General features: G+C 59.8%; 1 protein-coding gene across 2 annotated transcripts; it reads left to right on the top strand.

Annotated features, from left to right (window-relative positions):
* SLC25A10 (solute carrier family 25 member 10) lies at window positions 1-11826 on the top strand. Of its 2 annotated transcripts, XM_077833807.1 has the most exons (11): window positions 1-129; window positions 3012-3131; window positions 3585-3699; window positions 3783-3831; window positions 4322-4363; window positions 4802-4845; window positions 5731-5801; window positions 5957-6049; window positions 6662-6739; window positions 9450-9506; window positions 10140-11826. In XM_077833807.1, the coding sequence occupies exons 1-11, from the start codon at window positions 40-42 to the stop codon at window positions 10239-10241; spliced, it is 861 nt and encodes a 286-aa protein (XP_077689933.1). In that variant the 5' UTR covers window positions 1-39; the 3' UTR covers window positions 10242-11826. The 2 variants fall into 2 exon arrangements, 1 of the variants encoding a protein (XP_077689933.1); XR_013347944.1 differs by lacking the exons at window positions 6662-6739; window positions 9450-9506; window positions 10140-11826 and having other exon boundaries at window positions 5387-5801; window positions 5957-6034.
* Window positions 11827-16120: the final 4294 nt, after the last annotated feature.

Raw genomic sequence — 16120 nt, 5'->3', positions numbered from 1 at the left:
ACCCCCAGGGCCGCGGATCCCGGCGCGCGGACCGGCCCGATGGCGGAGCGGCGCGTGTCCCGCTGGTACTTCGGGGGCCTGGCCTCGTGCGGCGCCGCCTGCTGCACCCACCCGCTGGACCTGCTCAAGGTGCGCCGGGCCCTCTGCCCCCCGGGACCCCCACTGCCCCGGCCCTCTGCCCCCCGGGACCCCCACTGCCCCAGCCCTCTGCCCCCCCGGGACCCCACTGCCCCGGCCCTCTGCCCCCCGGGACCCCCACTGCCCCCCGAGCCCCCCACGGCCCCAGCCCTCTGCCCCCCGGGACCCCCACTGCCCGGGACCCCCACTGCCCCAGCCCTCTGCCCCCCCGGGACCCCACTGCCCCGGCCCTCTGCCCCCCCGGGACCCCCACTGCCCCCCCGAGCCCCCCACGGCCCCAGCCCTCTGCCCCCCGGGACCCCCCACTGCCCCCCCGAGCCTCTCACTGCCCCAACCCTCTACCCCCTCAGATCCCCTCTACCCCCCCGGATCTCCCACTGCCCCAACCCTCTGCCCCCCGGACCCCCTCCGAGCCCCCCACTGCCCCGGCCCTCTGCCCCCGGGGACCCCCCCGGGACCCCCACTGCCCACCTGAGCCCCCCACTGCCCCAGCCCTCTGCCCCCCGAACCCCCACCGGGACCCCCCATGGCCCCAGCTCTCTGCCCCCGAGCCCCCCACTGCCCCCCCGAACCTCTCACTGCCCCAACCCTCTACCCCCCCAGATCCCCTCTACCCCCCCGGATCTCCCACTGCCCCAACCCTCTGTCCTCCTGAGCCCCCCACTGCCCCAGCCCTCTGCCCCCGGACCCCCTCCGAGCCCCCCACTGCCCCAACCCTCTGCCCCCCGGACCCCCCACTGCCCCAACCCTCTACCCCCCGGACCCCCCACTGCCCCAACCCTCTGCCCACCGGGACCCCCTGGACCCCCCACTGCCCCAACCCTCTGGGTCCCCCACTGCTCCCCGGATCCCCTCCTAGGCCCCCCACTGCCTCCAGCCCCCTGAACCCCCCTCCCGCACCTTGGACCCCCTCTGCCCCCTGGGCTCCCACTGTCCCGGCAGGCAGCAGGGTTGGCTCTGACCTCCCCAACTGCCTGTTTGGAGTCTCCATAGCGCCCCCGCCCCCCGGAGCTGGTCCCTCAGCACTGCTGGGTCTGCAGGCTGGCACTGTCCAGGGACTGGCTTCCTAGTAAGGGCCGAGGCCGTGCTGGGGCCTGGCTGCTGTGTGTTTCTGGGGGCTGCTCTCGGCTACATAATCTCTGGCTTGGGCTGGTTCCTGCATAGCTGGGCCATTTGCCCAGCTCCCCAACATCATCCCAGTGGGCTCTGGCCTTGTCAGAGCAGCTCCCGGTTAGCACCTGCCTGGCTCTCGCTGGAATCCCAAGGGCACAGGCCTGCATAGGGAAGAGGGAGGACTAGTTCCCCGTGCCACCTTCCCCATCACAGGCCCCATATTCCTGGGCCTCTCTGGCTGCGTTCCAAGGCCCATGCTCCATAACTCCACGAGTGAAGCCTGGTCCCCAGCACTCGTTAATCTTCTCTCCTGAGGACTTTGGACCCAGGCTTGGCACAGCACGGCCACAGGCTGTAGGCGCTGGTGTATGCTGGGGCTCTATGGAGGGCGTGGGCGGCTCGGATAGGTGTAGGGGATCCCCTGGCTCACAGAGCCCCATCTTGCAGGGGGCCCTCTGTCACGGAGTCCCTGGGCGATGCTCTGGAACTGCTCCCCATGAAGCCAGGCAGGACTCTGGGGAAGTCTCCTTTCTGGGAGCAGCCTGTCTGCAGGACACACAGCTCACCCGGCTTCCACCTTCCTGGGTCTGACCTTGGAGCATTCAGCCTCCTCTGCCCCTCCGTGCGCTTCCCCCAGCGAGTCCGCCCAGGTGGGGTCCTGGAGAAGCCAGAGGGTCCTGCCCCCAACTCTGCAGTCAGACGTGACTCTCAGCCAGCCAGTAAAACAGGGGTTTATTAGACGACAGGAACATGGTCTAACACAGAGCTTGCAGGTGCAGAGAACAGGACCCCTCAGCTAGGTCCATTTTGGGGGGCGGTGAGCCAGACAACCACGTCTGCACTTCACTCCATGTCCCCAGCTAGCCCCAAACTGAAAACTCTCTCCAGCCCCTCCTCCTCTGAGCTTTGTCCCTTTCCCGGGCCAGGAGGTCACCTGATTCCTTTGTTCTCCAACTCTTTAGCTCTGGGGGGGGCACCAGGCCATCAGTTGCCAGGAAACAGGGTGTCGGCCATTCTCTGTGTCCAGACCCCTGCACACACCTGCCCTCCAGGGCTCTGCAATGATCATACACCCTTACCCCACCCCCTAGATACTTAAGAACTGCCTAGGGGAAACTGAGCCCCCCCCCCCCCCCCCCATTCAGAGGAACCATTAAGAACAGTCCCACTTCGTCACACCCTCTGATACTAAAGTGGAAGATGTACAGTTACCCTGGGCTGGGGCTGGGGACTGGTCAGGACTCCTGGGTCTGTTTAGGACTCCTGGGTCTGTTTCCTGGCTCTGCTTTTCCCCCAGGCTGGGCAAGCAGAGAAAGAGAGATGGTGTTTCTCGCTAGAAACACTAGGGAGATTCCTGCTGCCAGGTGCTGCGGCCGCTGAAAGCTGGGACGTGGCGTGGGGGCACCCCATGCTGGGAGGGGGGTTCACTACTTACAGGTGCCCTCTAACTTGCTTTTGTATCCCCCCCAGCCCCTTGCCTGCCATGGTCCCTGCTCCAGGTGACGGGCTGTTGGGCTGATTCCCAAGCTCCGGTTGCGTGGGGGAGCTCATGGGGCTGTGGTCACTTGCTGAGGCATCCCAGCACATGTGCTAAGGATTAACCTCAAGAAGGGTCAGGACCATTGTCCCCGATGTGCAGGGAAAGGGTCACAAGCAGCTGTCCCAGTCTTGGCTCCTCAGTGGATGGAGGGATCAGCCCTACAGTGCGCTCAGAGCTGGGGGAGCTGGGTCTGACCCTGGCATCTTTCTCCCTGACCCAGGTTCATCTGCAGACGCAGCAGGAGGTGAAGATGCGCATGACAGGCATGGCGCTGCGCGTGATCCGCACGGATGGATTTCTGGCGCTCTACAACGGGCTCAGTGCCTCGCTCTGCCGCCAGGTGAGTGCCAGGGGCCACATCTGCCCCACTTCTGCCATGAGGGGTCACTCCCCATACTGGGCCCTGCACCTCCCGCTGTAGAGCGCACACCCCAACCTGTTACCCAGGTCCTGTGCCTCCTGCCATGGGGGTCACCCTCTACCCAGTCCCTAAGCTTCCTGCCATGGGGGTCACTCCCCTCCCATTACTCAGGCCCCACACATTCCCCCCAGATCCAGGTGCTGCCCTTGGTTGTGCAGCTGCAAGCATGCTGGCCCTTTCCAGGGAGCAGCCCCTCTGGCTGAGCTGGGGAGCAGCAGCCCAGCCCTGGAGCCAGGGGCTCGGTGCCCACTGAGGCTCTGTTTACGGGCTCAATGCCACGTGCTGGGCAGCACCTTTGGTGACTGTCTGGGGAGGGCAGGGAGCCCCCTGGAGTGCAGCACTTGGGCCATGCTCTGACTCTCTTCTCCTCAGATGACGTACTCCCTGACCCGCTTCGCCATCTATGAGACCGCACGGGACCGCTTGAGCCAAGGCACCCAGGGACCTCTGCCCTTCTACCAGAAGGTGCTGCTTGGTGCTGCGGGAGGTGAGCAGGGGCCGGGGAGCCCAGGCCATGGGCTGTGGCCAGGCTTGAGGAGTCCCTTGACCCTGAATCTTCTCTGGTTGCAGGTTTCACTGGTGGGTTTGTGGGGACCCCAGCAGACATGGTGAACGTCAGGTCAGTTCCATGTGTCTTGGATGCTCTGCTCGCTGGGGATGTGGCTGGAGGTGCGCTGGGCAGAGGGAGTTGTGGGGCACCCCGTCTCAGCTAGTCGTGGACTCCATGGGTTGGTGGCTTGATCCAACGTGGCAGATCCTACGTCCTGCACCTGGAGGGACTGGAATTGCCCCAACTGTGCCTGGGGCTGCCCCAGGCCAGGGGTTCCAGATCCCTGAGGGTGGCCCCTCCTGACATCACAGGAGCTGGCAGTGGAGAAGCCCAGCTAGGTCCCCGTCCCCACGGGTGCAGGGCTATGCCCTCTGCGTGGCCCCATCTCCCCAGGGAGCACCGGTCATAGTCACATGCTGGGTGAGCTCGGGCCTGCTCAGAACAAGAGGGCCAGAGCCCTGCCCCAAGGGCTGCTCAGCCTTAGGAGATCACAGGGGCAGGTTGCTCAGTCTGTCTTGGTCTGTCTCCCCTCACCTCCCCCACTGCTCTGTCTCTGTAGGATGCAGAATGACATGAAGCAGCCGATGCATTTGAGGCGGAAGTGAGTGATGGTGCAGTAAGTGGGGGGACCCCCGGGACTTGAGACCAACTGGCTTGGGTCCCTCCCCCCCCCCCCGAGCATGTGATGGGGGGAGAGGGGGGTAGCAAGGATCCCTAATAGGATGCTAAGGGGCTGCTCACATGATGGCACTGAGGGGATCCTCTCCCTTTGTGCCATCCCTGTCCCATCTCTGTGGATGGGAGCTGCAGTGAGGTGGCGTGGCCACAGGGGGGCAGCATTGCTCCAAGCACCACCCTTGCTGGCTGGAGGGAGCCAGGCTGGGGAGCCGGGTGGGGGGCAGTGCATTGGGTGACCCCAGCTCTGCTCCTCAAGCAGAAATTCCCAACAACGCTGGACACCTTGAGTAGGGTGTCGGAGACGATGAGGGCTGATGGGAAGAGTTCACGGCTTTACCTCTTTCCCTTCTTGTCCCTCCAGTTACTCCCACGCCTTGGATGGCATGTACCGAGTGCTTCGTGAGGGTAGGACTCTGCCAAAGGCCTGGGGGCACAGGGGCTTGGCATCTCCTCTGGCCTGATCGGGGGCATCCCCTGCTGGTGTTGTGAAACCTCAGAGCAGGAATTGTTTCTGGGGGACACCAGGACTGCTAAATGGCTCGGTTTGGTCAGGAGCCAAATGGCAGCTGGGTGTGGGGCTGGATCTGGCAGGGAACAGGGGCAGCCTGGCTAGCAGCCCTGTCGTGGTGTGGCTGGAGGCCATGGGCAGGGCTGGGGTCCAAATGGCCAGGTAGAGAAGGTGCTGGAGAAGAGCAGGGCCCAAGGGGCAGGCTGGGTTGGGGGCGTGGTTGGGATTGTTCATCCAGATGCTGCCTCTGAAGTGCAGCAGCCATAGCAGCCCTCTGGGCAGTTTGGGTTTGTCCTGTGGGATGACACAGCAAGGGCCAGACCAGACGCTGCAGTGAGAGGCACCAGCCCCGAGCCCTCCGGGGTGGGAATGAAACACTCCCCTCGCCCCCAGCTGGGAAGGGGGAGCCTGAAAGGGGAGTTGTGTTTTCAAAGAAAGGAAGAAGAGGCAGACAGACAAGCAGTGGAGAGGGAGAGTGCCAGAACAGGCTGAAAGGAGCCAGTGGTAGGGTGAGTGACTTCTCGTCCCTTGGAGCCAGAGCCGGGGGGGGGGCGGCTTTCAGAAGGAGCCCCTGGGGAGTTCCCCCGCTGGGTGGTGGAGAGTCTAGGGGCTGGAGTCACAGCCAGGGCCTGCCGCCCTGCACAAGCCCCAGGCCGTGGTGGGGGCGGCTGCTGGGGGGTGGGGGGCAGGGGGGCAGGACTGATGGGACTGGGAGTGGCAGCTCCCGGCTGGCCTGGGGCCGAATTCACACACCTGAACTGTGCGCTGATTCCCCTCCCCAGAGGGCTTGAAGAAGCTGTTCTCAGGGGCTACGATGGCGTCGAGCCGAGGGGCCCTGGTCACTGTTGGACAGGTAGGAACCCTCCCCCCCGGGCACTGGGGGGCAGCTGGGACTGGCTGTGCCCTGAGGGCCACCTCCTGGGGGTGGGGGAGCCAGTCCCCTGGGGTATGAGGAGACATGGAGGCAGGGTGGGCCAAGCCGCTAACTGCACCCCCCCATACCTGCAGCTCTCCTGCTACGACCAGGCCAAGCAGCTGGTTCTCACGACTGGGTTTCTCTCCGACAACATCTTCACTCACTTCCTGGCCAGCTTCATCGCTGTGAGTGGGGGCAGGGCAGGGGGGTGGAGGCTGCCTGATGGTGCTAGAGGAATTGCAGCCAGCTTGGCGTGCACTCCACAGGGCTTCTGGCTTCCCCCCAGCCTCAGGCTGCTGCTGCGGTGCTCCTGTCCCAGTGAAATGAGGCAGTGGTATGAGGAGACCCCCCACCACAGGCCTGCAGGTCTCTTCTGTTCACAGCATGGAGGTTCTTTCCCTGTTCCCCTCTGCAGATTAGTGATCCAGAGCTGGGATCCGAACCTGGGACCTTCCACACTACGTGCATGAGCTACTAGTATTCCCGGAGCTAAAGGAGCCGCTCCACTATCTGGCAGCAGTAGTAGACTCTCAGCCCCATGCGGAGCAGCCACTAGAGAGCAAGATTTCAGAGTAGCAGCCGTGTTAGTCTGTATCCACAAAAAGAAAAGGAGGACTTGTGGCACCTTAGAGACTAACAAGAGACTCCTACTCTGCTAGCATGGGTGGGTTATGTAGGCAGCTCCTGTGCTCGTTCACCTGCCCTCTGCTGCACAGGGACTGGAAGGGAAAGGGCCGGTGGCACCACCAGTCCCAGGGACTCCCTGTCTGTGACTTATCTTTGTCCCTTCCCCCCAGGGTGGATGTGCCACGTTCCTCTGTCAGCCCATGGACGTACTCAAGACCCGCCTGATGAATTCGCAGGGAGAGTACCGGGTGAGTAATCCTGCCCTGGCTCACTACAATTTGTCCTGCCCCTCCCCACCACTGGGTACATGTCACCTCAGGACAAAATGCAGAGACAAAATTTCTCGATACTTTAAATGACTGCTTCTTGGAGCAGCTGGTGCAGGAACCCACAAGGGGAGAGGCAACTCTCGAGTAGTCCGGAGTGGAGCGCAGGATCTGGTCCAAGATGTAGCTATAACAGGACCACTTGGAAATAGTGACCATAATATAATAACATTTAACATTCCTGTGGTGGGCAGAACACCTCAACAGCCCAACGCTGTGGCATTTAATTTCAGAAAGGGGAACTATGCAAAAATGAGGAGGTTAGTTAAACAGAAATTAAAAGGTACAGTGACTGGGGTGAAATCCCTGCAAGCTGCATGGACACTTTTCAAAGACACCATAATAGATGCTCAACTTAAATGTATATCCCAAATTAAAAAAACACAGTAAAAGAACTAACAAAGAGCCACCGTGGTTTAACAACCATGTAAAAGAAGCAGTGAGAGATAAAAAAGGCATCTTTTAAAAAGTGGAAGTCAAATCCTAGTGAGGAAAATAGAAAGGAGCATAAACATTGCCAAATTAAATGTAAAAATGTAATAAGAAAAGCCAAAAAGGAGTTTGAAGAACAGCTAGCCAAAAGCTAGCCCTTGGACGATCAAGATACAGAAGGAGCACTTAAAGACAATAAAGTCTTTGTAGAGAAGCTAAATTAATTCTTTGCTTCAAGTCTTCACGGCTGAGGATGTTAGGGAGATTCCCAAACCTGAACCATCTTTTGTAGGTGACAAATCTGAGGAATTGTCACAGATTGAACTGTTACTAGAGGAGGTTTTGGAATTCATTGAGAAACTGAACAGTAACAAGTCACCAGGACCAGATGGCATTCACCCAAGAGTTCTGAAATAACACGAATGTGAAATTGCAGAGCTATTAACTGTAGTTTGCAACCTGTCCTTCAAATCAGCTTCTGTACCTAGTGACTGGAAGATAGCTAATGTAATGCCAATATTTAAGAAGGGCTCTAGAGGTGATCCTGGCTGTTACAGACCGGTACGTCTAACATCAGTACCAGGCAAATTAGTTGAAACAATAGTAAAAATTGTCAGACACACAGAAGAACATAAATGGTTGCGCAAAAGTCAACATGGCTTCTGTAAAGGAAGATCATGTCTTACTAATCTATTAGAGTTCTTTGAGGGGGTCAACAGCCATGTGGACAAGGGGGATCCAGTGTACTTAGAAAGCCTTTGGCAAGGTCCCTCACCAAAGGCTCTTACGTAAATTAAGTTGTCATGGGATAAGAGGGAAGATCCTTTCATGGATTGAGAACTGGTTAAAAGACAAAGAACAAAGGGTAGGAAGAAATGGTAAATTTTCAGAATGGAGAGGGGTAGCTAGTGGTGTTCCCCAAGGGTCAGTCCTAGGACCAATCCTATTCAACTTATTCGTAAATGATCTGGAGAAAGGGGTAAACAGTGAGGTGGCAAAGTTTGCAGATGATACTAAACTGCTCAAGATAGTTAAGACCAAAGCAGACTGTGAAGAAATTCAAAAAGATCTCACAAAACTAAGTGATTGGGCAACAAAATAGCAAATGAAATTTAATGTGGATAAATGTAAAATAATGCCCAATGGAAAAAATAACCCCAACTATACATACAATATGATGGGGGCTAATTTAGCTACAACTAATCAGGAGTAAGTTCTTGGCGTCATTGTGGATAGTTCTCTGAAAACGTCCCCGTTTGCTTTTTTGACTGCTGCTGCACACTGCGTGATGTTAGGAATCATTAAAAAAGGAATAGAGAATAAGATGGAGAATATCTTATTGCCCTTATGTAAATCCATGGTATGCCCGCATCTTGAATACTGCATATAGATGTGGTCCCCTCATCTCAAAAAAGACATTAGAAAAGGTTCAGAAAAGGGCAACTAAAATGATTAGGGGTTTGGAACGGGTCCCATATGAGGAGAGATTAAAGAGGCCAGGACTTTTCATCTTGGAAAAGAGGAGACTAAGGGGGGGATACGATAGTGGTCTATAAACTCATGAGTGGTGTAGAGAAAACGAACAAGGAAAAGTTATTTACTTGCTCCCATAATATAAGAACTAGGGGCCACCAAATGAAATTAATTGGCAGCAGGTTTAAAACAAATAAAAGTAAGTTCTTCTTCACTCAGCTCACAGTCAACCTGTGGAACTCCTTGCCTGAGGAGGTTGTGAAGGCTAGGACTATAACAGCGTTTAAAAGAGAACCTCCATGAATTTATCCAGTTAAGTCCATTAATGGCTATTAGCAAGGATGGTTAAGGAATGGTGTCCCTAACTCTGTTTGTCAGAGGGTGGAGATGGATGGCAGGAGAGAGATCACTAGATCATTACCTGTTAGGTTCATTCCCTCTGGGGCACCTGGCATTGGCCACTGTCGGGAGACAGGATACTGGGCTGGATGGACCTTTGGTCTGACCCAGTATGGCCATTCTTATGTTCACCCCCCCTTCCCTGCCACAATCTCACCAGCTGCCTGTGTATCCTCCCCACTGCCCCATGGCTGGATCCCTGACTCCTCACTCCCCATAGCTGCCCCTGCCCCAGATCTCAGCCCAGACACTCTTGTCTCCACGGCAGCTGTGAGCCAGACCAGTTCCCGGGATGGGAACTGGCTTATTTCCCTCTCTTTTGTTTCAGGGTGTTGTCCACTGCGCAGTGGAGACTGCCAGGCTTGGACCTCTCGCCTTCTACAAGGTACTGGGTTGAGGCTGGGGGGTGGAGCGCACTGGGGGCCGGTAGGGAGTGGAAGAAGTGTGGGAGCAGGAGGGGCTCACGTGGGAGCTGGGGGGCAGAGTGTAGGGTAAAAGGAGCACAGGGGGCGGGCGATGCGGGGGCCTGCTCTGGCTCTAGCTGGCTGCTCCGTGTCTTGGGCTCGCCCTGGGCTGACTCAGTGGCTCCCGGGGCAGGGTTGTCTGGAAGGGCAGCCCCAGGACCTCCCTGCTGGGTGGGTGAGGGGCTGTGGGGGTGGAGCCCATGAAAAGGCCTGTAGGGGCTGGGGCCCTGGCGCTGGCTCCCGCTGGGCCTGGGCAGTGCTGACAGTGGTGCTGGGGACAGATTCGTCAACCGTGCGAACCCCACGCACCCTGGTACCCTGCGGCACCTCTCCCACCCCTCCTGCTGCCCCTCCCCTTGGACCCGGCTGCTGCTCCCCTGCCTGGCCCCTTCTGCTCCCCGCAGCCTCCTCCTGTCCTTCTCCTCCACCCACCCGCCTCACCCACGGCCCCCAGAGGGATGAATTGCTCAGTGCCGGAGCATCCTCGCTGGGGAGGCCCCAGCAGGACAGAGACTGACCCTCCTCTCTCCCCTTTCTTGCCCGTCCCCTTCCAGGGCTTCGTTCCTGCTGCCATCCGCCTGGTGCCTCACACCGTCCTCACCTTCGTCTTCCTGGAGCAGCTGCGCAAATACTTTGGGATCAAAGTGCTGGCCTGAGTGGGGAAGGGCCCTGCCCGCCCAGACCCGGGGGATGAGAGCCAGCAAGCCGCCACTGAGGTCCCAGAAGCCCCCTCCCCATCCTCCCTGCCCCCCACTAACCCAGCTGAGCCAAAGGGCCTCCCTTCCTGCCCCTGGACTGGGCTCATAGTTGCCATAGCAATAGGGATGGGTCCTCTCCTCCCTGCACCTTGCAGGCCCCCTGCGGGGGGCATGCCCTGGGAGGCCAAGGCTCTTCAGAGCCGGTCCATCCCCTGCTGTGTGATGGGCCCAGAGTCCCAGGGCACTCTTGTTGTTTACAGCAGAACCTGGAAGGTTCTTCAGCAACGGGGCTCAGGTGGGGCCAGCTCCACCAGCCCTCAGGGCAGCCGGGTCTAGTGGCAATATTACCCATGGCAGCTGGGGAGGGGATCGTGGGCTTCCCCAGAGGCTCTCGTGGGCAGAGAAAGGAGACCCAGGCTCAGGGTGCTGGGGTGCTGAACCAGTTGGATTTGGCCCCTGCCTCCATTCCCATGTGATCTCTGCCCCTGTCGGGCTGATGGCACCCCCCGCCCCTCCTTCCTGAGCCCTGCAGGCCCTTGGCTTGCTGTCCACGGGTGCCCCTGTTCTGGGATGGGTCTAGTGCCGCCCCCGGTAATACTCTCCCCAGAAGCCTGGCTCCCTCAGCCCCTCTCCCCACCTGCTGCCTCATGCTTTAAAGATCAGTTTGCTCAGCCAAAATCTCCCAGACACCCAAAGGTTGTTGGGCTCTTCAGGGATCTGTGCTTTGTACCAATGATGGAGAAAGGATCCTCCCCCCGCTCAGCTGCGCCAGGCAGAGGGTGAAGCGTTGGATAGGGACCAGGAGAGGAAAGTCCTTCTCCCACACACAGCCCAGCTCCTGTCCTGGGCCGGGCAGTGTCTGACCCGCTGTGTCTGCCTCAAACCCACCCGGGGCGCACAATGCCTCGGGCCACAATGGGGACTTGGCGGGAGTCACCTTGGAAAGTGTCTTACATAGATGAAAAGTAGCTGTGGAAACCAGTCCAAACTGACCATGCTGTCTGGCCTGCACCCAGTGGTCCGGATGGACAGACTGTTGGGTGTGAGCTCTGCATGGCACATGGGTGCCCCGGCCATGTACCCAGGGAGCTGGAGCAGTTCAGGAGAGATCTGACCTCTTTACACCCAGCGCTCATCCCATGGTGTGCAGCAAAGTGGGACCCCGACATCTAGCACATTCCAGCAGAGCTGCCTTCTCCGGCAGACCGGGCCTCCGGCTGGGAGCTTCGCTGGGGCTGCTCTGCGCTGGCCTTGCTGGGTGAGAATCTGCTGTGGTGTCTGTCTAAGGGTCAGAGTGAGTTGCGGGGGCTGCTCCAGGTCAGGCGATGGACCCCGCTTGTGAAGTGACCCTGTTTGTATCTCATGCCTGCTCCTTGCTGCTGCCCCCACGGGCCGCCACTTCTGCAGTGTTGTTGCTGCTGCCCATGTGTGGTAGGGCCCCTAGGCAATGAGCCGTGCGCCAGGTGTCAGACCCGTGTGTGGTGCCCCGTGGGATCAAAGAACTGGAGCATTTGTAACCTTGATAATAAACCAATGGAACCGCTGCAGGTCTGTGACTGTTGCTTCTTTCACGGGGGATGGGAAGGGATGGAGCTGACACCCCAACTCCCCAGAGCCTTGCAGACAGGCAAAAATCTTAGCTGTCAAACAGGCCCCAAAGCCACCTCAGCCCCACCGCCCGGGGCCCTGTCCCTCCGCATGGTCCCCTCCGTGGGGAGGGGAGAGCCTCACTGCGGGGTCTTAGCCGGGGACTCTCTTCTCCCTGCAGTTCCTGGCCTCGGCACAGCTCCCTCCCAGTGGCAGTGTTTGGAACGTAGAGCGCTCCCCGGGCCGTGTAGCCTGGAGCCCCCAGGACAGGCCTGTCCAGCCCATACCCCGCTAGCTCGCATTCCACCCCCTGGTTTGCCCTCAGGGATCTGGCCACTGCCCCGGCTCATTCCAGCTCGGCTGGGGGCACTGCAGGGGGCGGGTGAAGCTGCTAGCAGTGGGGTGTTCCCACACTGCTGCCCCAAGGGGCCCCCGCCTGGAGCGGTGGGAGAAACTGCCAGGCAGAGGCTGTGCCATGGGCACCCGCCGACTTCACGCATTTCACTTCCCACCGCAACCACGTCCTGGATGTGACACTAATTGGGCTCCAGCAGGTGGAACGCAGCCAGCCTGGGATGGGGAGGCAAGGAAAACTCGTCACCTTAACGAAGCCTAATGATGCTGTCTGGCCTCACACTTTGTTCCTGCCCCTGCCCCCCAGGGTGGGCTCAGGCACAGCCCAGGTGAGCGGGAGGAGGGAGCCGCACCAGTGGTCCCTCATGATTGTTGCATGTTCGGGGGTAGGGGAGGCTGGGGCATGTGGGGTGCCCTGCTGCTCCCTGGGGACCAGGCTGAGCACTGGGACTGGCCTCTGCTCCGTCCTGCAGGCTCCATGGCAGAGGCCTGAGCCAGAGCCTCTCGCGCCCCCACTGCCACCCGTAGCTCAGCAGCACTTCCATGGGTTTCACCCCGGACCGGCGGAGCCCTAGGCTGTGTCTGTCTGTGCCGTCCGAGTTTCCAAGGACCTGATTAACGCGCAAGCAGCAGGGCTCCTGGTTCTGCTGCTTCTGGGCCTGACGCACCGGCTCCAGGGGCAGCGAGAGGAAGGCCAGGACTTCTGCTGAGATGCCGGCTGTGATGCCATACACAAGGTGAGAGAGCAGGGCACTGCTGTGAGGCTGTTCGCAGCACGGGGGCCCTGCACTGGGCGGGCAGGAGGCCAGGCCATTGAGCATTGGTTCCATGCCAAGGGGGCAGATGTTCAGAGTCCCTGGGATTCTACTGAACCTCCCCTGGAGCCATGAGGGTCAAGCACAGGGTAAACCTGTGTGTGCCCAGCAGCCTGAGGGGACAGGAGGTGGGGCTGAGTGGAGCTGTCAGTTACGCGCCAGCCCCAGCCATGGGCTGGCCCTTCTCCCCAAGCCATCCCAGCACCCCAGCTCAGGCAGCGCCCCTCAGCAGGGCTGTGGCGATGTTTGTGGGCTGCTGCCGACGGTGTTTACCTGAACGCCGCGCTCTCCCTGTTGGGCCAGCACAGGACAGACGTGGCCTGCTACCAGCTGGCAGAGACTGGAACCAGAGGGTCGGTGCAGCTCCTCGCTGCATGGGGGCTGGGGCCACGCAGGTGCCTGGCCTACGGATTGCACACAGGGAAGTGAAACCTGAGCACTTAGAAGACAGGCTAGAGTGGGGTTTCAGTGCACAAAACAGCAAATGCAGGTCTAGACTCTCCCAGCAGGGGGTGCTGCTGGGAGCAGGGTAGATGCTCAGCCTGCGGCAGGAGCTCCCAGCTACTCCAGCCCCAGCCTCTCCCAGCAGACGCAGTAGCTGGGAGCCGGGAAGTGATGAGAGATGCTGGAGGCTGGAAAGTGAAATCGGAGCCAGCAGCCAGCGTGGACAGTAACTCAGGCCAAAGGCGGCAAAGGGAAGTTGGCCAGTGCAGGGCCCTGTGTGCCCAGAAGGGTCCTGCACCCATGGGCAGCACGACACGCCAGTGCCAACCCTGACCTGCCTCAGTGCCTGCCAAGCAGGGAAATGGCCTCCTCCCCACCGACAAGTGGAGCGTGTAGCAGGGCTTGTCTGGGATATGGTTCATGGCCAGAATTGCACACGCTGTGTCTCAGCAGCCATGCTGTGTGTACACACGTGTGTGTTCCCAAGGGCCTGCCGGGGTCCCCCTGTACTTTTCCCAGAAGGCCCCAGCACACTCTCCCTCTAATGCCCGATTGACACCAACTCCCTCGCTCCCAGAGCAGCTGCTCTCTGGCCATGGGCACCCTGGATGGCTGGTTCTCTGGAGCCTGGACTATGGTGCAGAGCCAGGAAGGAGCAGCCTGGGCAGTGAGTGAGACAGTCCAGGTCATGCTTGGATGGGATCATACCCTGTACCCTGCCCTACAGACGCCTCCCTCAGCCCCACAGCCAGTGCGCCCCAAGCACCGGGCAGGGGAGAGGAGAGGCATGCCCTCTGCCCCTATGGGTGGGTGTTTGTGCCCCCAAGTCTTGTGCCGTTCCTCTGTCTCCTCAGGGGGCTGAGCCATCCCTATGGTCGCTAGGGAGGTGATGTCCCTCCCAGCCAAGGCTGAGGCCTCTGCCCTCCCCCAGCAGGACACTAGTGCTGTGTGGGGCTCTCTGTGGCCGTGGTTCACTTGCACATTGGGGTGCAGGAGGGAGGATGCCCTCACTCTCTTGCAGCTGCGTGGGGCAAGGTGACTGGCAGGACCCTGCTCTCAGCTGCGCCAGCAGCATGCGTGGCCTGCAGTGCGGGACTCTGCCTTGGCACGGGGGTTGTGAGAGCTGCGTCCGGCCCCAGCTGTGTCCCTCCCAGCCCTAGTTGTCCCACGATGGCTCAGGAAGCCTGAGCTGAGGCTGCATGAGGCTGGGACTTGGGCAAAACATTCAGCTGCAAGCTAGCGACCAGAAGGCAAAGCCAGCAACCAGAAGGGCTCTGCACTTTGCAATCACCCTGGAGGCAACGCAGTCGTTCCCAATGCCTTCCCAGACCCAGTCCCTCTCCCCGCTCAGCCTGCTGCCAGCAGGCCCCTTATCTAGGAGTTTATCAGCTGAGCTGACACCACAACAAACGCATGTTCGATCCTGTGCCAGGGAAAGGGCAGCCGCTTCCCGCTGCTCACTCAGAAATGCTTTGTAAAGAGGAATTAGCGTCTGCCGCTTGGCCAGGGGCTCAGGCCTGGGCCCCACGTTTCCTCCCTGCCCGAGCTGAGGGATTCAGGGTCTGTATTTCTGCTGCCAGTGTGAGCAGCGCTCGGTATTGACAGAATCAGTGGCAATAAGCAATTTAAAGGGTGACAGATTCTAAGTGTGCCAGCCGTTAGCAGGGGGCCAGGAGCAAGGAGAGGTTGTGGCAAGGGAATTGTTATTCTCTTTTTAACAGCAGACTCTGTTGAACAGTGACATCCCGCCCCCCCGCAGGAGCCCGGGCCACAGGTTCCCTGCCCAGCAGCTCCTTGCACAGAGCTTATGGAGCTGTCACCAGGGCCTGGGCCGTTTGCTTTCATTAGCCAGACTTACTCTGGAGACCCCGCAGGGCCGGGGATGGCCCTGAGGGTTTATTTAGGCTTGGGCTACACTTAAAAGCTAGGTTAACACAGCTTCCTTGCTCAAGGGTGTGAAACGAGCCCAGCCCTGAGTAACAGCCAGGCAGGCTAACCCCGGTGCAGACACAGAGGTCCGGACAAGGTAACCGCCTTCCGGTGGGGAGGTGGGTTCCCAGCCCAGCCCTGCCATCGTGCAGGCTGCACGGCTCTGCGATGAGGCTCTGTGGTGCTGCACAGCCTTGGCACAGTCGGAGTGTGCAGGGAACGGAGGTTCCATCAGGGCCACTGGACGCAAGTGGAGATCCCAGGTGCTGGAACTAATCCCAGCCCTTTGCCTCCACACACCCGCTCTTCGTTCCCTTCTGCCCCCTCCCACCCTAGCCTTGGCTCCCCCTTGGCTTAGACGTGACCTTTCAGCCTGGGTGTTCACTGTCTGGATGGGCTGATGGGAGCTGGGCTTGGGGGCCAGGCCTCTTGCTTCTATAAGCAGGTTCTCCAACTGGAATCCCCCAACTCGTTCCCCTACCACAGCCCCACTTCTAAGAGATCCCCTGCTTTCTGCAGAGGCTCTTCCGATCCCCCAGTCCCTCTCCACCTTCAACCCCTCTACCCCCAGGAGCGGGGCAGGAGGATCCTCTTGCCCAGGAGGATGGTTTGGTCTGTGAAGGAAGATGTCCCCGGAACAGCCAGGGTTAGGACACAGCCACCCAGCACAGTGTAGCTGCTCAGTGGTGTATGTTCTCCTGTCCCAGA

The sequence above is a fragment of the Eretmochelys imbricata genome, chromosome 14 (assembly GCF_965152235.1).
Source record: "Eretmochelys imbricata isolate rEreImb1 chromosome 14, rEreImb1.hap1, whole genome shotgun sequence".
Taxonomy (NCBI): domain Eukaryota; kingdom Metazoa; phylum Chordata; order Testudines; family Cheloniidae; genus Eretmochelys; species Eretmochelys imbricata.
This window is presented reverse-complemented; position numbering and strand designations above follow the sequence as displayed.

What these genes read in the sequence shown, in the direction of transcription:
- SLC25A10 (XM_077833807.1), top strand. Translation starts at nt 40, where the DNA reads ATGGCGGAGCGGCGCGTGTCCCGCTGGTACTTCGGGGGCCTGGCCTCG. An exon ending in GTGCCTCGCTCTGCCGCCAG is followed by an intron (nt 3,132 to 3,584) that starts GTGAGTGCCAGG and finishes TCTTCTCCTCAG; the next exon opens with ATGACGTACTCCCTGACCCG. An exon ending in GCTGCTTGGTGCTGCGGGAG is followed by an intron (nt 3,700 to 3,782) that starts GTGAGCAGGGGC and finishes CTCTGGTTGCAG; the next exon opens with GTTTCACTGGTGGGTTTGTG.